At 37.9% G+C, this 27,225-nt stretch overlaps 2 protein-coding genes across 5 annotated transcripts in view; one reads left to right on the forward strand and one right to left on the reverse strand.

Moving 5' to 3' along the window:
• LOC113517313 (protein outspread) overlaps positions 1–19,132 on the forward strand; it is a 383,813-nt gene extending 364,681 nt beyond the window's left edge. For 3 of the 4 annotated variants that reach the window (XM_052901499.1, XM_052901500.1, XM_052901502.1), the window contains exons 7-18: positions 4,323–4,451; positions 6,928–7,079; positions 7,252–7,599; positions 7,694–11,082; positions 11,155–11,365; positions 11,463–11,632; positions 11,987–12,160; positions 12,593–12,745; positions 13,392–13,488; positions 14,921–14,996; positions 16,789–16,902; positions 17,150–19,132. In XM_052901499.1, coding sequence (XP_052757459.1) covers positions 4,323–4,451; positions 6,928–7,079; positions 7,252–7,599; positions 7,694–11,082; positions 11,155–11,365; positions 11,463–11,632; positions 11,987–12,160; positions 12,593–12,745; positions 13,392–13,488; positions 14,921–14,996; positions 16,789–16,902; positions 17,150–17,247 — 5,111 coding nt within the window. In that variant the 3' untranslated portion in view covers positions 17,248–19,132. The remainder of the gene's footprint in view (positions 1–4,322; positions 4,452–6,927; positions 7,080–7,251; positions 7,600–7,693; positions 11,083–11,154; positions 11,366–11,462; positions 11,633–11,986; positions 12,161–12,592; positions 12,746–13,391; positions 13,489–14,920; positions 14,997–16,788; positions 16,903–17,149) is intronic. The other variant, XM_052901501.1, reaches the window with a different exon arrangement.
• A 664-nt stretch (positions 19,133–19,796) lies between these two features.
• Positions 19,797–25,408, reverse strand: LOC113517260 (sesquipedalian-1). The gene is made up of 4 exons (XM_026901889.3): positions 24,768–25,408; positions 23,185–23,370; positions 21,988–22,131; positions 19,797–20,613 (listed from the first exon to the last, which is right to left on the reverse strand). The coding sequence occupies exons 1-4, from the start codon at positions 24,970–24,972 to the stop codon at positions 20,459–20,461; spliced, it is 690 nt and encodes a 229-aa protein (XP_026757690.1). The 5' UTR covers positions 24,973–25,408; the 3' UTR covers positions 19,797–20,458.
• Positions 25,409–27,225: the final 1,817 nt, after the last annotated feature.

Here is a 27,225-nt window from a genome sequence, read left to right on the forward strand (position 1 = left end):
GCCACAGACAGCGATATGTCTTTACGAAGGCAAATAAATTGAAACGTATGCGCGTGCGCCGCCAAAGAGAATTTTCGCAGCCGCCGCTTTTTTAAATAGGTACTCGTATAAGAGATCTTCGGTGTATTCGTTTTCTTATTTATTATCACTCTTTTCACCACTTACCATCAGGTGGGCCGTATGCTTGTCGATTTCTTGGGTATCTCTGTCCCATTCGTGTTTCAACCGTGAAGCGGTTGTGTTTACATGACTGTGTTTCGGTTTGAAGGGTGGGATATGGCGTGAATTTACTGGGTACAGAGGATAACACCTGAGTCCTCAGGAATGGCAACACATGGGGGGTATCATGGGCGAAACAGTATACTCTGTTATATCCATGGTACTGCTCATGTCTATAGGCGACGGTAACCACTTTCCAGCAGGTGGGCCGTCAGCTTGTTTGCCATTCTAAGTTGTTTAAAAAAAAACTTTATTCTTAAAAACCATAGATGTCTATTCGAAATACACATTCTCCGCTGGTGATAATGTTGTCATGTTCGCTTAATACCACATTCGCAATTTCTATAATGGACATCCTCTGAAATACGAAGAAAAAGTCTCCTTGCATGTAGGGTTACCTTATTTTAAAAATATTTTAAGTCTCGAAGAGTCCTCACAAATCAAACAATTTATATGCACAAATATTTCTCCTTATTCATAAAAACTAACATCATTTAAAAATCAAATTTAACTGTTACACTGTTTTCTTTCAAATTGGAAATGTGACTAATAGGAAAGAGCCAAAAATAGCTAAAATAATCTTATGAGAGGTTTGACATTTTTATGAATCAGGTGGGTTGTATATTGGATAAAAAATAAACCAGACATACGAGTATGTATGTAATAATTGGATGAAATTAATTATAAATGTATATTTTATTTTTAAATAATTCAATACGAAAATTAAATGTTCATTAAAGGTTTTCTCCTTTAAAACGTTTTGACAAAATGCGGACAGAATCCCGAAATTCCGGATATGGCCAGACAAAATTCGGACAGAAACCCAAAATTCCGGACATGGCCAGACAAAATCCGATCAGAAACCCAAGACTCCGGACATGGCCAGACAAAATCCGGACAGAAACCCAAAATTCCGGACATGGCCAGACAAAATCCGGTCAGAAACCCGAAATTCCGGACATGGCCAGACAAAACCGGACGGGCGGCAACCCTAATTACACGTAATGTCGTGCAAAATTATCTGCCTTAATCTACTTATGATGAGCGCACATTTAAGAGTCAATTACCGATACATTGTAATCGACCCCGCAACGCAGAGCTAGTCCAACTTAATTCCACTTGCGTGCGCCACCGGCTGATTTAGCAAATAAAACAGGTCAAGAGCATATCAGACACGCTATATTAGGGTTCAGTAGCTATAATCCAGGGTCGACGAAGACACTGACTCATGATTTAAAACTCGAGACAAGCACCACAAGTCTTAGTATCAACTCTTAAAACTCGATAGCTTTACAGGTTATATTGAGACGGTAAATTAATTTTTAAACCATAGACAAAATAGGTTTGTAGTTAGGCAAGTTAAACCTGTCAAGTAGATTGGGATTGCTACTAATGGGGACTAGATGACCTATTACAAATAATACATCCTGTCAGGTCGCCCCCAGAAACCAGGTCAATTCCTTGTAAATTTGTCGCGATCCGCCAACTGCCCTGATTTCATCCTCGCTTATCATCGTTAACTGGTTCTTTACCAGCGTATACTGATTACAGCGGATATTGAGCGACAATATCGTCATCTCCCATTAAAAAAAAAAAAAAAATAACCTCGCAAGTTGTTGAGTTTGTAAAAGCTTTACACGACGGTGGTGGACAAAAGCAATTTAAGATTTTATTTCAGAGAAAAAAATTGATTTCAACTATAGTAAATTTACTTATTTTGATTTAAAGTAAACTACTAAAACTTTTTTAATAACATTTCTATAGGACCCATCTGTAACTACATCCTTTCAGACAAAAAAAGAATTTTACAAATCGATTTATGATTGACAAAGTTATAAGATAACAAACGTTAAAAAATTATAGTTAATTTTTTTATGTTATATAAAAATAAACAACGAATCATGAAGGTCCTCCTTTTTAGAAGTCGGTTGAAAAAGTAACCTCAAAATTATTCCAAATACTATACGGTAATGCAAAATTGCAGTGAAGTCCTGACATAGAATAGGCCACCCCTTCCTTTCCCGTGGGTGTCGTAAGAGGCGACTAAGAAAGGCGAGGAATGGGCGCAGCGTCCCTCTTAAAACGTCTCTAAAGCCTAACTGCGGTTGTCAATCCGCCTACCAAGCGTAGCAACTACTGGCAAAACCCACCCACAGGGAAGCTTATGTCCAGCTGTAAACAGTATAAGGTGATGATGACATGAAAATTTATGATGTTTTAATTGAGTTCACTGCTCAAGAAATAGCTCTTTCACGCTATAATATCAAGAAGAAAAAGAATACGTTTCCCCGACTGTCATGCGGAACCCCAAAAAGTTGGCAATATGCAATACAATTTCAAATAATGACAGGTACATTTATAATGTTTGACGGCGGGACCGCCGCGCCGCCCTCTCCAACTTACAAGTACATCGTAAATAATCCACTAAAAGGGTTCACGTACGCATTTATTTTTGCTGGCGACCTTGGCGCATGCGATACAGTCATTTGCTCCCGCCGAGATCGCAATCCTATAGGTCAGCTTAATAAAACGAGTATTTGACTAGACGTTATTAATAAGATGCACCCACAGACCAATTACAGTCACTGCTAGGAACAGAATTTCGTATTTACAATATTAAATCTGGAAACTTTTTAATTGATAAGGTTTCATTTTAATGGTAACCTCTAATGGCCTGCACTAACGGTATATACTGACTGGCCACATGTAAGGAAAGATGAGCATAAAAAAGCTGGTCAGTTAGTCCATCGTGATGATTTTTTTTTATACCACTGAGGTGGCAAACAAGCACACAGCCCACCTAATGGTAAGCGGTTACCGTAGCCTAAGAACACCTGCAATACCAGAGGTATTACGCGCGCGTTGCCGACCCTGAAGAAACCTCTTTACCCCCCTTTTGTAGAACCCCATGCTGTAGTCTCTTGGGAAAACTTTGGCATATACCAGGAAATGATGAATATATCAGCATGATGGTTTCCAGGGTAGACCACAGGGAGATCGATCTGACAGGGTATATTGCTAGCAATGGTATAGTACTCCGCATCACCAACAATCCCTTCTCCCTCTCGGTAAAGGGTTTGGATGGTAAAAGAATACCTTAAATACCTACCTAAAAAACTATCTGATTATCATCGCCATGCGACCGAAAATGTACTCTCATGATGAGTGCATTAAACAGAGACTTATTCGTCAAAGATAATTTTAAACTTGTATAATTGTATTTTGATTTGAAGAGTGGGCTATGGTACTGAAATTACAGGGTACTCTTTTTTTTTTTATACAACACAGAATGGTAAACAAGCTTACGGTCCACCTGATGGAAAGTGGCAACCGTCGCCTATAGACATGAGCAGTAGCGTGGACATAACAGAGTATACTGTTTCACCCATGATACCACCCATGCGTTGCCATTCCTGAGGACTCAGGTGTTATTCCTCTGTACCCTGTAAATTCACGTCATATCCCACCCTTCAAACCGAAACACAGCCATGCAAACACAACTGCTTCACGGTAGAAATTGAAACACGAATGGGACAGAGGTACCCAAGCAATCGAGTTTTGTACAAAGTCTCCCACTCGTACATAGACTTTGTAAAAAACAAAATACCTTCTAAAGTAAAATAACAAATAAAAAGATATGTCGCACTCCTATTTCTTAAAAAAGGCCGTTTTATAAAGTTCATTCCCTTTATTATTATTATTTTTCACTTTCCTTTTAAACTTAATCTTGCTGGTTACTTTGTTTGAGCCATAGATTGTTTCATTTGCTCTCCTAATATAGTTAATTGTTTCTTATAGTAATGTCTATGTATTTATTTGTGTATGTATATATTTAATTCATATATTATATGTATGTATTTAAGTATTATTTTTTATATTTATTTATTTATTTATGCTTTATTGACCACATTACAAAAAAAAATGTCTGGTACAAAAGGCGGACTTAATACTATATTCATTCAATTCAATGATGCACCGCCTACCAAAGAAATAATTCTCTGTTTGCCCAATGGTTGACTGGTAGAGAACACCGTCCGGCGTTAAGTCCGCCAAATGTACATAGTTACATTAATTTTAATTTTTTTTTTTCTTTTTTTTTCCAGTATACACCGACCAACCAGTATCATCAGCGTCTCCACCGACCAGAGACAAGATCAACGGCGAGGAGAAGGCGAGGTCGCGGCGACGGGACACCTGGCCTGAACCTGCCGCCGCGCCATCCACCGAAGAAGGTACTCTTACCATTTAACAGCCACAATTTCCTTTTATAGTCTACACAAACTCTCTATTTCGGGAGGAAAGGGATTGTTAGTAATAGAGACTGAGAATCCCATTGCTAGCAATATACCCAACCAGGTCGACCTCCTCGCGGTTCTCCCTGGAAACTATCATGGTTAATTCCTGATGAATTCATCATGATGGGCTAACTGGCCTGTTTTCATTCTCATCTATCACCCTTCACTGGTGTTCCGCCAGCGTATCCCGTTAGCGCAGGCGGGGTTAACATACCATTTTCACCCATTAAAAAGTAAATATATATTTATTCGTTTATACATGTAATTTTAGTATTTATGTATATCAATAATTACTAGTACCGCATTCATGTATTCTGACACTTCCCTATGGTTGACTGGGAGAGCATTAAGTCCGCCATGTACACATGTATGTACTAATGAATAAATAAATAATTATAATGATTATAAATTATTCAAGTTGCAACCAAAACATCAGAATCATTTGAGAATCTATCTACTTGAAATATATACAAATACTAATACATATATAAGTTAACAAGAAAAAATAAATGAAGTTTTCTAGTTGAGACCTTGACCGTGCTAAGCGAAACTATGGATTCCATTGTTCTAAGGCCTGCAGTTAGGGTTGTCAACTATACTCTGTTACATTATAAATTGCATATACATTTCTTATATAGTTAAAGAAATACCGAACAGTTTGATCAGAGAAAAAGTCTCACTTTACTGCTTCACCAGTTTTCTATAAGCTTTTGCGAAAATGATTTAGCTCATCTCTCCGCCACATATTATCTGCGAAGACCTCTTCTGGTAGCAAGGAGACAAAATATTTGAATTTTAATGTGTATTTTTTTTTTAATTACGTATTTGTCCTGTTTTGGCATCTTGTTAGTTATTGACGGGTCAGGCTTTATGTAGTAGGTTTCCTGCGATATGCCTAAATCATCAGGATGTGTCGAGGTTTTTCCTAGATATACAGTATGGGGTTTATCAAAATAGTTATTTAAATCTTGCATGACATCCCTAGTGTTGCAGGTGTCCGTAGGCTACAGTAAACATTTACTATCAGACGAGCTGTATGCTTGTTTTTTACCTTCATAGTATAATAATGTCATATAAAAAAACTTAAATTATAAACAAACCACCCTTGTCTCAAGAATATATTATGTAAAATAAAATTTTGGAATCGGTACGTAATATATTTATTATCAAAAAATATATATTACCCAAAGTTTCGGCATTTTATTTTCAAGACTAGAAATATAAATCCTTCCTGATGTCAACCCTGTTTTGGGCATGCATTTTATATTTGTTGCATTTTCTACCCAAAATCTGACTAATATATCTGCATTTGTTGTATTCTCTCTCTGCAATATATCGAAGTAATGTACTTTATAAACTCAAGAAATTTGTATACAGCTATGAGGTCTGTTGACAACCCTAGTTGCAAGCTACGAGATACGCCATGTGACAGATTGAGCACATGCATATGTACTATGGAAATATTAGATTAACAATGCCATATAATTCGTTGTTTGTTAGAATAGTTTACGTTACTGTACTAAACGACAACAACTGTACCTTCGGTGATCACTGAAAATAATAACATAAATATTGGATTTTAATCGACTTCAAAAATAAAGTTTCTTAATTCGGTTGTATTTTGTATGTTTGTTACTTCATAACTCCGTCAGTTATGAACAGATTTGGAAATTTGGAAAAGAAATATTTTGATAAATATAAAACTAAAAACCAGAACAGCTGGTGTAAATAGACATATAATTAAGTTGTGGCAAACTGTACTGTTTCGTTGCGTCGTCGCCCACTGTACTGTTCGCCTCCCACTTCCCACCTGCCATTGTAACTATCAAACAAATTATGAATGCAATTTATACATTCCACTACAATTATTCCTCAATACAGCCCACACGCGTGCCGTTAATATACAGATATCTATCATTATTGTATGTTATGTACTGTCTATTATATACAGGGCCGGCTTTAGCTTACCTGCTGCCCCAGGGCAAGTTTTTTAAATTTTTTACACCCCACCCCCTTTGTGATGAAGAAAAAAGTTACTTAGGTAACTGTAAGCAAATTTTTGACGTCCAGCGCCTCCCTGATGAAATAAACTCGTCGAGGATCCACGGTATTCACTCCAACGTTGGCACGTCTTTTGGACTTCAGCCACATTTTTGGACGTCGGCTTTGGAAGCCATTCGAACGCCTACCACTTCCTAAGGCCGGTATTGGTTACAGACTAGTAATGTCCAGTCGCTTAGCCCACATGTTTCATTATCATCCATTAAAAAAAACATAGAATATAATAGAATTATTACTATCGGCAAAATCTGAGAAATTGATATGTTATACTCATCACAGTCTCATCATAAAGTCTCTAGTTTCAATTTACTAAGCATATTTACTTACTTTTAAAACAACTTCTCGTTTCTAGCTGTCGGCGTGAGATCCCCTCTGCTGCAACATCAGCCGTACGACGAGCAACTCCGCGACATCGCTGCTTCGCTGACACGCCCACGTTCCCGCCGCGCGTTGCCTCCCACCCTGGAGAGGCCAACGAGGCTACCACCGCCTGATCGTTTACCGGTAAGCTCATCATCATAGATTATATCTCCGTATGATGACAGAGTACAAATACGCTATGTCATCATACTTTTCCATTATCAGGATGTCGTAAGGAACGACCACTATAAATCTCTTCTAATGTTTTCGAAATTTGACGAATATCACTTCTAATTTTATTTATTTTCTTTGCCAGCCGCGTGGTACTCCAGACGGAGCTGTTCCTCCTGAAGAAGCAAGTTCGAGCTCCTCAAGTGAGGGTAGTGAGCCTACTGATGTAGTGGAAAATCCTGAAGGAGGGGAACATCGAGTTGAATTGCCCGCTGAAAGACTGCTGCACGCGAGAGCTGGCTGGCTACAGCGGCGAGGACCGGGGGGATGGTCGCGACACTGGTTCGTTCTAAGAGGAGCCGCTCTATTGTACTTCAGGGATCCACACGCCGAACATAGGGGGCTGATGGATGGCGTTATAGATCTTAGTGGTGTAGAAAGAGTTGTTGAACTGCCCACGTCAGCATCCACGGGATACGCATTCGAAACGAAGGTAAATTTGTACAAAAAAAAAGAAAGTTCTGCATTCAACAATTTAAAATATTATATTTATCTTAAATCTAACTTTACAATTTCGTATTTTTCAGACGTGGGATGGAAAACATATAGTACTATCCGCTGTAACAGCTGGTATTCGAGCCAACTGGGTGTCTGCAATTCGAAGAACTGCAGGACTACCCGATTCTGGACCTTTATCGTTGATATTACGGGAAGACACTGTAGATCAAACTTCGGAATCGTCTACTTCACCCGTTACACCAGTGACGCCTATTACCGGAAAATCGGCTCCATTCTCATCAGATGAGGAATACAGAACAGCTTCAGAAGGCGGTCGTCGAGATAGTGCCGACTGGGGAGACGTAGCATCCCAACCACCGCCATCGCCTATTCTAAATCGTACTCCAATATCAAAAGTCAAGGAAAAAGTACGTGCTAGAACGAGTAATACGACATCAGCAAGATCAGATAGTATAGGTGATAAGGATGAAATCGATGCTACCAAAGAAAAAGACCGTTCATCGGAGGTTATAGACGAAAACGAGAAACCGAATGAACCAAGGAAACGTAGCTATATATCAACTATCGATAAACAATCCATCGAAATTGACGACTTGCGTAAACAACTTCAAGTAGCCTTAAATGATGTTAATTTAGCAGAATCAGAACTAGCTAGACTACGTAAACTTAAGTCTGATGCAGCTTTAAGAGAGAAAAAAATGGAAGAACTAGTAATAACATTGCAAAAGAAAGAAGAAGAATTATCGATAAGAACAAAAGAAGCTGAAAGTCTAGATACAATAAAGCAGCTTTACAATCAAGATAAAACCATGTGGGAAACGAAGCTTACAGAAACACAAAACTTTTTAAAAGAATCAACAGAGCATTGCGAATTATTAACTCGACAATTGACATCAGCACAAGATACTATTAAACAACTTCAGTCGGAACTTAATGACCTTAGCGATAAACTGTTAAAAAGTGTTAAGGACAACGACAATTTATATGAACGAATTCGAGAGTTAGAAGGACGAATGGTAGCTGAATCCCCAACCAAAGAAAAGAGAAAGAGTATAAATTCTCTCAGCGAGCTCAGTAATATAAATGAAGACATAAATCTAGAATCTATAGAAAAGAACAAATTGATAGAAGAATATGTTGAATTACGAGCGCGGTTTATGAAAGCTATACAAGAAATCAAAACTATGAAAAAAGAACTTCGCGATTCACATAACATGTATGATGAATTAGAAATAACAAATATGAAGTTAAGGAATGAAATGAAACTAAGAGAACAATGTACTAGATCAGAAATCGACTTAATGGCAGCTCGAATATTAGACCTTACGCAAAAGTTAACAGCTTCAGATAAACAAGTGCGGACTTTGAAGTATAAGATACAAAAATCCGAATCTAGAGAAAAAAGACGTAGTTTATCATTGAAAGGAAGAGAGTCATTTACGCTCGGAAAAGAAGTAGAAGAAAAATTAACAGAACTGGAAAATAAAATTACCATGTTAGAATCTGGGGAACAAGTTCCTACGATAAACTCACCGTCCAAAAGTATGTCACCTGCCAAAGATAGAACTAAAGCTGATAACTTAACAGACGAGAAACGAATGAAAAGATTAGCCGCTAGACTTCGACGAAAGTCATTGGACAGCGCTACCAGTTCGGAACCAATGAAAATGCTAGTACGTTTAAGTTCGCTAGAAACCAAAGTCGCATCTGCATTAGAGAGTCGTCGTGACCTCACAAATTCCTGTGAATCTCTGAGTCAAGCGACGAGATCAACCGAAAGTCCGGGTTTTAACGAGAGTTTAGAAAATTCTACTGTCGGTACTCCGTCACAAAGACATCTTTTGGACAGGTTACAGAGTCTTGAAAGCGTAGTGATACATTCAAGAAACAAAGTGAACGAGTGTCTATGTCAAATGAGCGCGATGCGAGCTGCCAAATCAAGGAGATCTCCATCCCCTAGTCTTGAGAAGAAATATAGCATTCGGTCAATGGAAAAATGCTTATCCGAGGTCAGCAAAAGATTGCAAGAGTGCTTCGATAAATGTGTCGTCGACTATGATCAAAACCATGAGCATGAAATCAACGACAGCGTGGCGCAGGTAGTGGTACAGCTAGAGGAGCAACTGCGAACCAAACTGTTAGAGATATCACGGAAAAAGGCGGCCCTGTACGAGGCTGGCGAGCTGACGCAGCGAAGGAGTTTAGAGATTCTAGCCGAAAAGCTCGCGTACGAGGCAGTCTTGGTCAGCAGAATTCAGGAGGCCCTCGAGTCTTCCAACGGAAGCAGATTCTTCGCTAGATTAATAAAGTCTGAAATAACCGAAACTAGTCAACTAATCGATAATCTTAAGTGTAAGATAAACGGCGATGGCCACAAAAATATCACCGGCACTAGGAGCTCGCTCGACTATCTCGCTAGGATATTATCGCGAAAGATCGACATAATGAACGCGACGAGGGAGACAAAGGAGCTCAGAGAGTCCGAGCTGATCCTGCAGAGCGCGGACCTCGAGGCGCTCAAGGCTTCGCAGAGCGAGGTCGCCGAGGCCGTCGACAGGTACAAGACGGAGAAGCTTGCGGAGCTGTGCTCGGCGCTCGCGTGCGAGACGCTTAGCTACGCGACGCCGGGCGACGCCGACTTCGAGCAACAGCGCGCCAACCTGGAGGCGGCGCGCGTGCGCGAGGCCTGGGCGGCGGCGCGCGACGCGCTCGGCGCCACGCTGGTGCAGGCCGAGGTGGCGCGCGCGCTGGGCCGCGCCGCGCTCGTGTGCGAGCGGCAGCTGGACGACGCGCGCCGCGGCCGCCTCACGCTCACCGCGCAGGACCGTGCTGACCTGGAGCTGTGGTGGCAGGCCGCGCACGACCACCTGCGCTGCGAGCTCGACCTAGCCGTGCGCGACATCGCCGCGCGCTATCGCGAGTGCCTGGCGTCCGAACGCCGCGACGATGGCCCGCCCGGCCTCGACAGCCGCGCGCTACTGCACCAGCTCGCCGATGTACTCGCGCAGAAGGCGTCGATCGACGCGCGCATCGCGGTCGTCGAGGGCACGTACCGCGCGTCGACGCCGCGCGACGCCGACGGCTCGCGGCGATCCGCCGAGGACGCGATCTCCTCGCTCGAGACGGACCCCGCCCAGGAGGCCGAGTTCGTCTACCTCTTCCAGCGCTTCTCGAACGAGTGCCGCGCGCTCTTCTCCAGTGACTGTTCGGGTAACAGTGAAGACTCGATGAAGATCGGCGAGAGCCTCGAGAGGGTGGAGGCGGCCGTCGCGGCCGTACAGCGGCAGCTCGCTGGCAGCGCCGCGGACGAGGAGGCGGCGCGGCCCGCCACCGAGACCGCGGCCGCGCCGTCGCGCTCCGTGCTGGACCGCGTCGAGTCGCTGCGGCGGCGCGTCGAAGCTCTGCAAGCGCTGGTGCCGTGCCAGCACTGCAAGCAGCTGCAGGACGCGCTGGACAGGTAAGCCGTCTACCACGCGCGTAGGTAGGCAGGCGCGCAGACGCAAGAGTTAACGGACCGGTTGTGTGGCAGGCTGCAGGCGGAGCGCGCGCGCGGCGAGTGCGCGCTGGCGCAGCAGGCGGGCGCGCTGGCGGCGGCGCGGCGAGCGCGCGCGCAGCTGCAGGCGCAGCACGAGCGCGAGCGCAGCGCGCTGCGGGAGCGCGCGCGCACGCTGCAGCGCCGCCTCGCCGCGCTCGACTCCGAGTACTCGGCGCAGCTCGAGAACCTGCGGGCCGCCTATCAGGTTAGTCATTCCTGTACGCTCGCACACTCGACCTTCCCTGGTCTTGCATAGATGTGTCGACGACGTAATCGCATTCCGACTCGTGTACGTTTTGCAGAGCGCGGTGGCGGCGGACACGCACGGCGATGGGCTGCGCGCGCGCTACCAGCAGGAGATCGAGCAGCTGCGCGCGCTGTGCGAGAAGGGCCTGCTCGCGATGGAGAGCTCGCACCGCCGCATCGTGCGCGAGATGGAGGAGAAGCACCGCGCCGAGCGGGAACAGCTGCGGTACGCTACCATAGTGCAGCGACGTTTACGTGGTGACAGTTTTGTAGCGTCAAAACTTCAACGCCCAGTATTATAATATAAGACCGGCAGGCCGATTGTTGGCACCACTGAGCTTTTTTCAACGTTTATATTTTGCGAAATCGTAAATTTTCATAGATTTAAGAGATACGTGTATAGCGGAGAGGAATAAGAGGCAACCTTAATTAAATATTCCATGCAGACCCTGGCTGCGATAAATTTGTGCAGGTGCTTTTATATTGACAATGAAAAATTGGAAAATATTTAAGTTTAACGATAATGATAAGAAATCTGTTTGGTTCGAAATGACAAAAAAATAACATTTTATAATAACAGGCTGGACAAGGAGCAAGCGTTAGCGGAGGAGACTCGAGCGACGCTGGCGGCACTGGACGCGATGCGGAAGGCGCACGAGAGTGAAGTCCGGCGCGAAGTGGATAAGTTCAAGGCAGAGTTCCTTAGCCGGGGCGCGCACTCCGGGGACCTGTCGCAGCTCAGCTCGCGACACCAGTGAGTTGTTCATCTACAGTAATAGTGCAGTAACAGCCCCGGATACTCTTGGCTAGGACGCGCTGTTAAAGATCTTTCAGAAACATTGGGAACCTGGGCCGAGTCATGTACACAGTTATATAAAAAACAACGATAGAAATGTGTTCGCACGTAACAATTTTTTTAAAACTATGCTTTGGTCTTCTGACATGTTAATACATTCGTAATTTATATCTCATGACGATCCTCGTATTTATTCTCATTTTTGCGATGCCATAATGCCATAATGCCATATTCAAGCCAATAAGTCGTCACCTTTCTGACGTCAAATAATTTTCATATGTTTTTCGATTAAAATACTATTTAAATATTTATTTTATGTTCCACAAAACAATCTTGGCAGTAGGAAAAACAATTTTGGCAAAGAATAAGAATTGTCCTCTTGACTTCCAGGCAAGAAATGGAGGAGATCAAACGCGAAATTCTATCACTCTCGGAGAAGTACTCAGTGAAGTGCGTGGAGTCGGCGGCGCTGGAGGAGCGGCTCGCCACCGCCACCGCGCAGCTTGCGCAGGCGCACAACCACATCATGCAGCTCGACGCCAGGTAACTACAAACTTGGACCCTTCAAATTTGAATGTATTTTCGGGATCTAATTAATTAAATCTAATGTCTTTTAAATAAGGTGATTTATTTTATTTGGATGCTTTTTATTAAAATTATATCCTTCTGTTTTCGTATCATACTTATTTTTCTATAATACACCGCCATCTGTACGCAATAGAATTGTTATTACTAGAGGGCATTATGTGTAGAAATTTATGATTGCATTTCATAAAAATTGGTGATTTATTTTTATTTTATTTATTTACCGGAGGGAGACTTTGTACAAAAGTCGATTGCTTGGGTACCTCTGTCCCATTCGTGTTTCAACCGTGAAGCAGTTGTGTTTGCATGGCTGTGTTTCAGTTTGATGGGTGGGATATGGTGTGAATTTACTGGGTACAGAGGAATAACACCTGAGTCCTCAGGAATGGCAACGCATGGGGGGTATCATGGGCAAAACAGTATACTCTGTTATGTCCATCGATGCTTTATACTATTTAAAGAGATTTTATTATTCAAGAGAGAAAAACGAATAATAATAATAAAAGATGAATTATTAAATACTTAATTCATAAATTATTCTTTTATTAGTTCTGCTTTTTAAAACAATTTCTTTTACTTATATTTATATTACATATAATTTCAGAAATAAACAACTACGTGCTCATTTGATATCCGAAGCGAACGATCTGAAAAACGGCGAAGCGTCTACCCTCTCGCAGCTCATCGAAGACACTGCGCCGGTATGTTCCATTTATAACTAGCCTTTTTTTTTTATTTGCACAAAGTCGACAGAACACGCTTGTACAGCCTAAGCTATGATACTTTTCTTAAGGACATAAATATTTCAAGTAGAAATCTGCACGCTTGCATGTTGTCACGCGTCGCACGTAACAATATCATTGGTTTAACTTCATCACCATTGTCATTAATTTCATGCTAGTATGTTTTAATAAAACTTAATGAAAAGGTAACCTAGTTTTGTCACAGAAACACTATTTAAATAAAATTAGTAACAATTCGATACATTCAGTCAATAGATTGATTTTTGATTTGTGCTACTGTTGTTGTTATTTTAATTCGTCTAAATTGGACAGGCAAAGAGCATAGACCATACAGCCTAGTTATAAGTTACTATTTGTTATTCATAAATGAGAAGAATTGGAAATCAGTAGACTGTCTTGTGGATGGATCAATTATTCGTTTGTTACCATTTTCGTTAAGTTCTATTGAAACAATTTATAAACAAGTTTTCTAATTTTCTGAGATGACTATCACCATTTAGTATTCGATCGTCTCGAGTCTAGATTTTAGATTACATTCTGTTGTAAATAATTCTTTTCAAAATTAGACATGTCTATTATTTTTCGTTGCTCTACATCGCCCAAATTGAGTACAGTATTTTTACCTTGAGTACTTTTTTTATTGCAGTAAAAATATAATTTTTACGAATAGGGATAAACAGGTATACCCGAGGAAGTTTAAGTGTATAAATTCCTTGGATAATTTACATTAAAAAGATATATTCCGTGTAATATTTTAAAAAAAAAAAAGCTAAATTAGTGACATGTGTTTATTTTTTCATTGAATGCGCAAGTTCTAAATGGAAAAGCGACGTGTGCCTTGACTCGCCGTTGCAACCTTAATGTCTGTCTAGACATTTTTATCACGGTGTTTAAGCACTTTTCCATAATTTAATTAGATTATATCTGTATTTAAAGATAATAGTCTAAAACTTTTTAAGATTTTGGGTTTGGGGCGAGGGGGGCGGGGGGTTATTTTGAATCTTTACCATGTATCACCAAATTAGAAGAGGGTTGAAAAAGATGCAAAAATCATCACGTCATTGATCGTTACGACTCCAAAAATATATCTTACATTGGTGTCCGAACACTCTTTAAACGCGCAGTCAAGAGTTGATATTTTTAAGCGCCCCTTTTATCAGAAACACGTTGAAAGGTCTATAAAAAAACTTTCACCTAACATAATATTACTTTTTTTTTTATAAGTTTAACAATTTTGGAAGGTATTCTATTTTTAAATATTCGAATACTCTATGATCTAAGGCTCTATGGTATTTGTACCTCAATTTGAGCGAACAGCCCGGGTAAATTAGTGACTGGCCCACTATTCTGTTACAACATGGCGTCATGGTACATTTGGGTGCACTAACAGCATGGGAGGGCGGAGGGGCCGCTGTGGGCGCACCTGCGCCACCTGGCGGCTGTATGGCAGCGCAACAACCCATCAGGTAACCGGCAAGCGAACGCAGACTACGCATTGCCAATGTTATTTCATTTGACCAGTAGACATTAAGACATTGCAAACCTTTGGTAGAATACATTATTAGTAACTAAATATGTTATTGTTAAATATACTATTACTATGTAGATAATTGTACATTTTAATTTTGGTAACAAATTATTTTTAAAAATTTAACTCAACTTTTAACAGTTTGGCATCGACTTCACTCCACTAAAATAAGACTTAGTTGTAATCTTACGAAATATATTGGATTACATAAATTTTGCCCCACAGAACAAAAAAAGAACGAATGTTTCTTAAACAAACTAGAATTGAAATATATATTTAGGTTTGAAACTCGAATTGTAACATTTTTGACTTAATATTTGCCTATTTATATAATCGGTCTCGACAGAATAAGTTTTGACAAATTACGATCTTGAGTATAGACAATTTATATACAATATTTTATTTAAATTCGTTCAGCTGCGTATCTAACAAATATCATGAAGTTTTACAAACTTTTTTATATATTTTGTCTCTAAAAAAATCATTACATCCGTCTCATAGAATAAGTCGTGTAGACTTATTCGCCTTTATATGTATATAATCCTAGAAAAAAAAAATTTAAAAATTATTTAAGAAGCTTTTGCATTAACAATTATTTCTAACCTAAGTTTAAGGAATGGTTTGTATTTAAAACTGTTTTTTTATTTTTTTTTATTTAAAAAGCATTGATATTTTTTGCACATATTTGGTTTTGTTTTGCTTAATGGGTTTTATTGTTTTTTTTTTTTTTATTACATAATTTTTTTAACACATGATAAATATTTTTTCTTCAATTATTGCAGATACATAATATTAATTATAGATAAATAAAAAAAAAATAACATAGTGACGTATAATTTTTATTTAAAATATATTAAAAGCATAAAACAAGTAATCGTTATGTTATTGAAGAGTCGACACCGCCTTTATATTGATGAAATTGAAAAATGATCTACGCAACAACCTAGAAATAACAACAAAATAAATATAATATTGATTTATTGAACACACGGCCGTAGCTAAGGGGAAGCATTGAAGGGCAGTGTCCTCCCTACCTAAAAAGACTCAATGCCTTACCTTAAACTTGGGTCTAGCTACGGTCCTTATTGTACAACAATTTATAATAATTCTCTGTCCAAAATAATATACATCATGATCACAAAGTGATCTGTGTAACCAGCTCTTATTAGAAATTTTATACAATAACATAGCTAGGTCTTTTATGATACCGGGGTATCACGGGCGAAACAGTAGACTCTGTTATGTTCATGGTACCGCTCATATCTATAGGCGACAGTTACCACTTTCCATCAGGTGGGCCGTCAGCTTGTTTGCCATTCTAAGTTGTATAAAAAAAAACCTCTCAGTATCTATATCTTGGGCACATACATTTTGAAAATACTTGTACAATACTAAATATTCATTTTTTTACAATTGAAGGGTCCTACGAATGATCACGAGAGTTCGCGGGACCACAAATGGCTTATTCACATTTGATTTAAATTGGTGCAGATTATATTTGGATGAAAAAACATAAGCAGTTCCACTCCTTGGTCGTACACATGATAAAGGAAGATGCAAAGCACTATAGAGTTGTGTTGACGCTTCTAGCTGGTTGCATAGATTCATTTTTCAGTTGCGGTAATATTGGAGTAGTGCTGTCTCTTAAATTACGTAGTGACGTAGTCTAAGAGTAGTACAATTTATAACACTGAACAACCGCATATCAATAACCTTGTTATATATCTCAGGGGAAGTCGTCGAGAGCGAGTCCACTGATGGAGGCGGCGAGACCGTCGCGCCAGCCCAAGATACAATTCGCGAAGACCGAAAGCACCAGAAATCTGCAACTGTCGCCCGTTCAGGTAAAATTAACAATGCTCCGAATGTATATGATACTACTAAATTTATCGTGCCTATTTTCACCTGCCAGAAATCAGCAACGGGATCTTAACCTATTATTGGTCTAGAAAAATTAAAGTTGCAAACAAATTACAAAATCGCTTAACAAGTATACAAAAAAGCATTTTTTTTTAATTCGCCTTAAAATAACGAAGAAATGATTGTCCCCATATATAATAAAATAATAACAGACATTGTTTTGTTCCACAGAACTAAAAACGTCGAAACGCTGTTCAGTCAGCGGCAAAGCGACCGTAACGCCCCTTGTCGGTATGGTCGCCGAGCGGAAGAAGCGCTTCGAGCTATGAGCGACGATCGTTCGCCGCGCGTTCCGTTTCACGCAGAAATCGCTCACTTCACTTGCGTTGTAGCTTTATTTCGTTTTCGCCAAGTGTTATTAGCGTATTTGGCGTAGAGAGGAACGCGCTCCAGTACGTCACACCCACCACGCTAGCACCTGGCCACTTTGCTTTACATTGATCATATATTGGACAATTGAATATTCATAACAATATGTACTACATAATAAGACTGTAACGTATTCGTCACACATGATTCACTATATTGTAACGTAACCCACATATTTACTATATAACAATTATAATTGTAACATAGCAGCTATGAAATGAGTAGACATCATTGTTGATGACTACTGACGTCACAACTGCGCACTATATATGCGAATTCACTTACATTATTCGTAGTATTAGTAAACTGACTTAATCCTAATGAGATTAGTAGATTTAAAGCATGACATTAAAGATGACAATAAACGACTGAGGATCGGTAGTGGAAGCAATAAATTATTATTTTTTAGACTATAATGTGGATATAATGAAATATTGTAAACGTTATTATATACCCTAAGACCAAATATAACTTTTCCCTATATCAAGTGGCCAGAATCTAACTCCCACCCACCACACAAATTGTATATAACTTTACGCCTTGTTTTATACGTGATTTTAATTTAGTTTGTATATTTACACTACAGTTTTCCTATTTAAATCTTTCCTCTTAAACAATCTTATTTAAGACTCGTTTTTCACTAATTTCCTTTGATAGCTTTAGAGAAATTGGTTAGTAATGTGATTTAAAATGTAACTTTGTAAATACTAACGCCTGTTTTGTGTTTCCCATTTGTTTTTTAGTGCACAGTGTCTATAATTTGCTATTAATCTTTAAGGAATTGTTACCAAATATGATCCATATTTATGACAATACTTCGTATTAGGTGTTGTGCGGGCACGACGCGGTTTCTCGATGATTTTTGTAGAGAGAAAACATTGTATTTTCTAACGTGACAGTCGACATGTCGCGGTAGAACTAAACGTTTACGCGTTTACACTCTACAGAAATAGTCGATTTACGCGCGACGTATCCGCGGACAGAGCAATGCCTTTGTTTAATTTCTTTGTAGATTTATAATTTGCATAGTTTATGGACATGGGAGATATCTATTTTGAGTGTTATGTGGTTTTTGCACGATTTTTTTTTTCCTCGTGTTCCTTAATATCACGTTCCTAGATGGGCACTCTGATTTTTATATGGAACCCTGCAACGACAGAGTATACGAAGTTTTAATAACAACGCGTTTGCATATGAAAACAGAGCGCGGGACGTTATATTCACGATGCGTTTATTTATAGAAGTATATATTGTTTTATACATTAACACAATATTTAGAATGTTGAAGTTTGACATTTTCAGTTTATCTCTGAGACTTACTTGTTACCATATTCTCCTGGGCATTCTCAACCTGTCTTCCGTGTATTCATTTTGACAATCACTTTGTTATGTATAGATATCACTGTAGTTATGTATTCGAGTCAGAACCACGTGTTGTGACTGTGTAGCGGCACGTTAGCTGGAATTACGCGCCCCGAGTTCGACACGTTTACGCACACACGAACACTGCGCGTAAACGTGTCGAACCTTGTTGCGTAATTTTGGCTAATGTGCGGCTATGTGTATTGCGCTCTGCGCGGGAGCGTGTGTTGCAATGTATTGCTCAATGTTCTCTAGTTGCGAGTAACAATACCAAAACGTTGGAGTGCAAGACGCGCTTGCGGCAGGCGTACGAGTTGATGCGTCGCTGTGTACTTGTGTTAACTCTCCCTTTAGTCTCAGTTGATTTTTGTAAAGTGTTGGTTTATATAACAAAGATTTTTAAAATAAACTACTTAATACAAATATTGTTGTTTTATTTTCCTTACATTAACTGTACTTAAATTATTTACGTAATAACATTCCATAATTAGCACAATTTAATTTTAAACATAAAAAAAAAATATACAAATAACCGAAATTTCTATGTCAATGTATAAATTTGATTTATTCTTATATTTTATTATAACTGTTCCTACATGAAAATTACATTTAGATCTGCATTAACTAATGGCATGATCAACACTTGCCATTAGCTGTATATGAATTTAAAAAAAACTAAGCATAATAATATGTTAGCAGAAAATAAATGTAAAATAAATGTAAAGTTTTAAAAATATACAATATATTATATAATCGTACACATTCACTTCTTTTTACACTGGCAAGAAATTTAAAGAATAAGTGAATATAACATACATACATATATACATACATACATATCTGTCACGCCTGTCTCCCATTAGGGTAGGCAGAAACAATGGAATGATGGTAAATATAACAAAACTTCTTAAAACAATTCTGCATTTTAAAATATCAGTAAATCATATCAATACAGATGAGAGAAAAATTACATAATATAACGCAAGTATTAATAAAAAAAAATAATAATATGGGGCCAACGAGTAAAACCTTTGATTAAAAGATTCAAAATTAGAATTGAATAACGTTCAAATTTTTTTGATAATCAAATTAAGAAGAAAAGGAGGAGTCCTTCTTTTTTGAAGTGATTTTAAAATATAATTAAAGAAATAAACTTATAATTTGGGGATAGCATTTTAACATTTCTAATGACTGCGGGTTCAATGGCCTGCTCTCTACACATATTTGTATTTAAAAATGTGTTTGTCCGCGCGTTTACAATGTACTAAAAAAAAATTGCCGTGTAGAATGGGCTACCCATTTCTTTCCCATGGGTGTCATAAGAGGCGACTAAGGGAACATAATTGCCGAGGAATGGGCAGCAGCGTCCCTCTTTAAAACATCACCAAAGCCTAATTGCGATTGCCATCTCGCTTGCCAAACGTGACATCTACTGGTAAAACCTCCCTTTATGGAGAACTATGTTCAACAGTGGACTATTAACGACTGATATAATAATATAAAAAAAAATTAAGTAAATTTAACAATTATCTAGTATGTCTAGTTAGAGTGCGACTAGATGGCGCTGTGGTGCATTCTTCTTCCTACCCTTATTCTAAATATTATATGGGGTCGGCGTAATGTTTTTTATCCATATTACAAAAATGTCTATGGTGCATTGATACAACGATATCTCTACTTGCAATATATTTTTGGTTCACAATCTTATTTTAATTTAATACTGAGATTATGACAACAAATACACGTCAGTTACAGTTGTATGAGAGGTTTCTCGCTTGACCTCTGCTTTAACAGTTTAACTCTCCACTCGTTTCTGTCTGCGAGTATTTTTCGTCCGTACGTCGTGTGGATATCACGGAAAGGTACTTTTTTCCGTGGCAAATCGGGCCGTAGATTCTCTTTATCTGTAAAACATAAATTATTATAAAATTCACACCAAAAATTGAAACTTATTTTTAACACTTAAAATGGTAAGCTAGCTAGTAAGGTAACTAGAATCGATTCTGAGGCACCATTTATAAAAACATAAACCTATCTCTTAACCTAAAATTTTTTATTTAATCTGATAATTTCGTGTAATTACTATTTTATTAATACGAAGGAAAAAGGAGAATTCATGCGTCACTTTAATTTAAATAAATTTAATGTTGGTCTTATTCAATCTATGTTAGCTGAACTAAAGCCAGAAATTTTTTAACATCTCTGTAAAGTATTGATGCCCATTAATTCTTCTCTTTCCGCGTCTAGGGAAAGTAGATGAAGTTTTGTTTGAGAAATTAGTTCAGGGTACGATAGGACTGATACACCTGAATAAGGTAAAAGTCCTTAAATAATAATAAAAAAAAATGGGTGTACATAAATTAAATTCACAATAATTTTGATTTAAATGTATTAGGAAATTTGTTCATATTGATCCTTATAATAACGACTTCGTTGTGATATCAAATTGAAATATGAACTTTAGAGATAGGTTTCTTTGTAATGGATGATAATAGAATGTTAACCCCGCCTGTACTATCGGTATACACTAGCGGAGCACCAATGAGGGCTGGATGAAAAGACAGATCAGTTAGCTCATCGTGATAAATACACTTGGAATTCAGCACGATGGTTTCGAGGGGGGACTGCATGGAGGTCGACCTGCTTGGGTACATTGCTAGCAATGGGGCCTTAAGTCTCCATTATTAACAATTCCCCCCCCCCCCTGGTAACTTTTAAGCTTTGCGCAAAAGATCAGTTTAGCAATCCAAAGAGGTAATGCTGCCAGTATCTTGGGTGTACTGCCTGGATGTGGTACATTGGGATACTATTTATAATTGTGTGTATTGTTATTATGGATAGATAACTGCTGAGATGATAATGATTGTTATGTATGTATCAATTATGTTGAAATATTAAATATTTGTTCTGATAAATTGAAATAAAGAATATTAACAGTTACAACATTAGTAGTATTTTTTTTATTTCAATCCCACAAAATAAGTATCTAATCTAACTACCCAGAGGCGAAAGGAATTGTTAGTAATGGAGACTGAGAATCCTATTATTAGCAAAATACCCAACCAGGTCGACCTCCTCGCGGTTCCCCGTGGAAACTATCATGGTTAATTCCTGATGAATTCATCATGATGGGCTAACTGGCCTGTTTTCATTCTCATCTATCACCCTTCACTGGTGCTCCGCCAGCTTATCCCGTTAGCGCAGGCGGGGTTACCATACCATTTTCACCCAACAAAAAAAAATCTGACTACCCAACAGTAATATTGTGTTTTACTTACGATGTCGACTGCCTTGTACGACCTTAGCGTCGCCCTCTGGGACCCTATTGAAGGGGTTATATCTCTGCCCACGAGGTGGCACTTTGGGCTCCTCTTCCGGGGGTGTAATGGTCACTAGTGCTGCTGCATCAGCTGCGGCTTCGGCTGTGAAAAATAACAGAGATCCACAATTAGCTGGTTAGAGTTTAAAACATACAATCTTCATTCTAAAAGCAGTACCAATAAATTATTATTATTTAAACATTACAAAAATTCTCATCTCCCCTCTTAAGGAGAGGAGATGGCAACTAAGCCCCGGCAGAAGCACATTCGGCCGGGGTTCAGGGCCCCAGGAAAAGAAACCGGCGTACAATGCGGGCAGAATCTAAGAGCACTGCTTTCTGCATCTTTTCCGGGAGTGAGCCGCCTCGGAATCCCAACCGTCTGAGTTGTTGGTTCAGACTGGTTGGGATAAGACCGTTCACCGACATAACGATTGAAACGATTTCGGTAGATGTCACCCCCCACATTTCGGTCACCTCGTGAGCTAGGTCGAGATATTTATTATTAATATTCTTTTTCCATTGTTTTTCCTTTGTAGTTTAACCTTTAATTCTATGAATTCCTTAAATTTATATAAGAAAATTTATTAAAATATGACAGCTTGACCTTCATAACACGGAATTTTTCTCGCATGGAGGCCAGATACACTTACTGTAGATCAATATATAATATATATGTATCTTGTAATTGTATCTGTATATTTTTGTTGAATAAATTATTATTATCAAAGCAAAGAACAAAAAGTTTATAGTAGGTATTAATTCACCATTAGTGCTGTTACTGCATGAAAAGAATAACAATAAAAAAAAATACTGTTATAAAATGTAATTTGTGATGTAAAATACTAATAATAATAAAAAAATACTTGACAAAGATACTTACAGACGACATATGTGAAAAATAATATCTTTGCATTAAATTTTATAAAAAAAACATATTTAAAACAATAGAATCATCTTATGCTTTTACACAGATGAACACTCAAAAGAAAATAAAATAGGTTTTAAAATATCTATTTCACTTAGCGTAAAATTGATTTAATATAGCTAAATGAATTTTGTATTAAAAACGTTTGGAAGACAACTCTTTAAAATATACAATTATATTTTTTTAATGAAATCAAAATAATTTCTTATAAAAAATGAATGTACCGACCTTCTGCTTCATTCAGCTGCCTCTGCAACTCGGCTACCATCAACTTCATGTAGTCATAACTGGCACATGCGAGAGCTTTCATCCATGCCTCCATGGAAGCCTGATTATTTGTGCAGAAAAAGTATGTACGCCCACCCTCACATTGAAATACTATTTTGAAACTGTATGTCTCTTCTTCTGTAAGCTCTGTAGAAGATAGAATCATGATATGATCATAATTATAAAGAAAATTGTTAACAATTAAAATGTTTTTGATCTAATTACATGTAATTTACATTTACCAGAGGGAGACTTTGTACAAAAGTCGATTGCTAGAGTACCTCTGTCCCATTTGTGTTTCAACCGTGAAGCAGTCGTGTTTGCAAGACTGTATTTCAGTTTGAAGGGTGGGATATGGCATGAATTTACTGGGTACAGAGGAATAACACCTGAGTCCTCAGGAATGGCAACGCATGAGGGGTATCATGTGCGAGACAGTATACTCTGTTATGTCCATGGTACTGCTCATGTCTATAGGCGACGGTTACCACTTTCCATCAGGTGGACCGTCAGCTTGTTTGCCATTCTAAATTGTATAAAAAAAAAAGCTAAATAGGTAGTTATTACATTAAGATTAAAATGTAAAATATATTCAATTAAAAATTATTTATGTAGTGTTAATAAAGTATACAATTTATAAGTGTGATCACATGAGTTGTGAATTTTTTAAATTAATCTTTTAAGCATTAATTTTTAATTATAAATTTAATTAAAAATTAACTTTACTAAGAATGGTTCTCTTTAGCATTCATGATGGATTTATTTAACAAAGAATTCTTTGTTATTTGAATTAATTTGATTGCCTAATACAATAATAAACTATAGAATAAAAGTTCACAATATTTCAGTTTCAAAAAATATACAAAAAACTAAATTAAAGAATTTAATTTCTTGAATTAAGTCAAGCATTAGGAGTACAAGCCAACAAAGTATATTACAAGTGTATCAACAGGTTTAAATTAGAATAATAAAAGTAATCAGGTTTTCTTTTAATGGATAAAATTATAATAGTAGCCCTACTTGCACCATCAAAATATGCAAGCATGGCACCAGAGAGATAATATGTGAGAATGAAAGGAGGCCAGTTGGCCTATTGTGAGAACATGAATTAACCATGTTAGTTTCTAGGGCGAACTGTGTGGAGATCGCCCTGATAGAGAATATTGCTAACAAAGAAGTTGTTAAACTTCATTACCATCAACCGATCATTATACACTATAGGAATATAACTATATTGTTCTTTTTTATCATATTTTGTCAATGGCATTGTTTTTTGTGCAATGTTAATGGAATGGTAACCCCGCCAGCACGGTATATGCTAGCAGGGCACCAGTAAGGTATGATAAATGAGAATGAAAGCAAGTCAGTTAGTCCATCATGATAAATTCTACAAAAATTGTCCAAAATAATTTCCAAGGGGAATTGCATGGAGGTCAGCCTGATAGAGTATATTGTTAGTAATGGAGCTGGTAAATCGCCATTTCTAACAATCCCTTACCCCCTGTCAATGGCATTAGAACTAAATACAAGATATATATACAAACCAATTGTACAGCCCTCCAGTATAATAACCCCCAACGGTTCCTTGTCGCCCTGTTTGTCGAAATAAAATAGAAGGTTTCCCTTGAGAGTGCACCATCGCTTCTGATAACTCTTGCCAACCTCGCCTCGCATGTCAAGCCACCCATCACGGTCCACTGGTGTCGCGGACGACGCGAAAGCGCACAAATTTTTTTCGTTGATTTTCATTATGATGAATGACAAAACGTCACGTAAGTTCGATAAGGTAAATAGGAAATATAATAACACTATATAAAAGTACTGGCACTGAGATATTTTGATTTCAGTACGTATACAAAAATTTAACAAAGCTAGTTGACTTTATAAATTCTCACTTTCTATAAGATTATAAACCTAAAACTTAGTTTATAGTAATAAAATAACCTAATAAGATCAAAGCACTCGCTAGTAAATCCATTAGGTAGCTGTTATAAAGGTTTATTTACTTATAATTTATCCTTACAAATACGTTTCATAAATACTTTATTTATAAATGAACAAAATTAATTTTTGAATACATAATCAATTAAAATTATGTTTTTATTATTATATTTGTACATTAAATAAAATAATGAATAAATAAAAAATATTTGTATAATTATTATCAAATTATTTCCTATTTGATTGACGTTCTTTAAATATAGTCACAGATTGACGTGTTACAGACTGTTGAGTTAACATCCCTTGTAAATATAGATTAGGGATAATATCTGCAACCATCATTATCATTATAATTTTCCTACCCTTATTCCATTCATTAATTGAGGGCGGCGTAATATGTATTTCTTTCCCATTCTCTTTGTTCATAATTATTTCCGCATTTACTAGCCATCCACATTCATATTTAATACCTAAGATAAGACAAAGTTAAAGTATATTTGTACTACAAAAGTATGCAATTCCCGCGTTTTATTCTATGGGAAGTCGTCAATCAACAAGAGATATTTAAAGAAGCAAATATTTTTACCGTAACTTCACAATACATATACGCAAACATTTTGTTTATATGTAGGAATTTTCATCTGTTTTTTAAAAATAGCGATTTCGATAATCTTAACACTAGATAAAAATTCAAACTTGCTGTTCCAAAATATTATTTAAAAAAAGTTAATAGGTCTTTTATGGGAATAAGCATTTCATTTTATATTAAGATACTGAAAGATATTTTGTATCTATCTTTTAATGAATATAAACTGTTATTAAAAAATCATCATGGAATCCAAAATGAAGGTATGCACAAAAGAACCAAAGTCACCGACATAGACTGAAGAATAAACAAGCTGAAGTGACAATGGGCTCGTCACAGAATTCAAAAAACCGATAACCAATGACGTAATGACGAACTCAAATACATTACAGGGAGTCGGTGGATATAGGTGACTCAGGATAACAACTTTTCGAATTCTGCATTTATAAAGAAAATACGACTTAAAAATTTGGTTTGTAAGTACATACATATCTGTCACGCCTGTCTCCCTCCCATTAGAGTAGGCAGAAACAATGGAACACCAAATGCTTCGATTCAAACAAACCTCAAATTAAAAGTACCCGTAACCGGCGAGCGTGTATGAAAAGATTGATGAATGTGGTTTGTAAGTCTATTTGAACATAGATAGTTTAAATTTAAATTTTTAAAACATGCTCCAAGTCCCTGCGCATCAGGTATCTATACAAGGAGAGACGGTTACTTCTTAACTTTTCTATCACTGGTGCGCTACTATTATATTTTTTCGGATATACAGATTCTTAATTTTGTCCATTCGTATCACACCACACATCTATCTCAATATTCGCATCTGACCTGTACCACCTATACTTAGTCCTTTTCATCCGTCACCTTTGCTGGCCCACACTGCTGTGTATAGGACAATAGGCCGAATTATGCTCTTTTTAGTGGTTTCTGCCATCTATGGAAGAAAGTTTAAGAAAAAATTAGAGGAACATTGAAAACAAGTAAAGCATGTTGGTAAAAAATAAGTACTTCCCCCCCCCCCCCCCACCCGCGCAACTGCCGTTATAACAAGACGTGTTTGTGTTAGCTCCATTGTTTTAAATTCAAATCTGTGGTAAAAGTTATCATTCCTAAAATAATATTATACCAAATTCAAGAACAAAGTGAGATCTTCACGACGGACTATATTTCATCGACAAATAAACATCGTGAGTACCGATAAATACTGCATCAATGTTTTGTAGAAGACCATTTCAGTGATATACCCGTTTACAAACTATTAACAAAACAAAGGTTTGACCTTGACTCGTAGTCGCTGAAATTTCATGCGGGTACGTACATACGGGTACTGAAGAGTGATACTATAATTCAACAATTTATTACGACTATCTGTTGGCGGAGTGGCAGCACAGACAAGTTCTACGTAATATTCGAGGCTCGATTCTCATTACAATCTTATCTTTTTGTTAAACAATTTTTGCAAGAAAATT

The sequence above is a fragment of the Galleria mellonella genome, unplaced genomic scaffold, assembly GCF_026898425.1.
Source record: "Galleria mellonella isolate WM207_F2 unplaced genomic scaffold, CSIRO_AGI_GalMel_v1 utg78, whole genome shotgun sequence".
In the NCBI taxonomy this organism is placed as follows: Eukaryota; Metazoa; Arthropoda; class Insecta; order Lepidoptera; family Pyralidae; genus Galleria; species Galleria mellonella.

Coding starts and splice junctions, on each gene's coding strand:
- LOC113517260 (XM_026901889.3), bottom strand. CDS start 24,972: ATGAAAATCAACGAAAAAAATTTGTGCGCTTTCGCGTCGTCCGCGACA. Junction 23,371..24,767: donor ACTGGAGGGCTGTACAATTG/GTTTGTATATAT, acceptor TATCTTCTACAG/AGCTTACAGAAGAAGAGACA. Junction 22,132..23,184: donor GCAGCTGAATGAAGCAGAAG/GTCGGTACATTC, acceptor TATTTTTCACAG/CCGAAGCCGCAGCTGATGCA.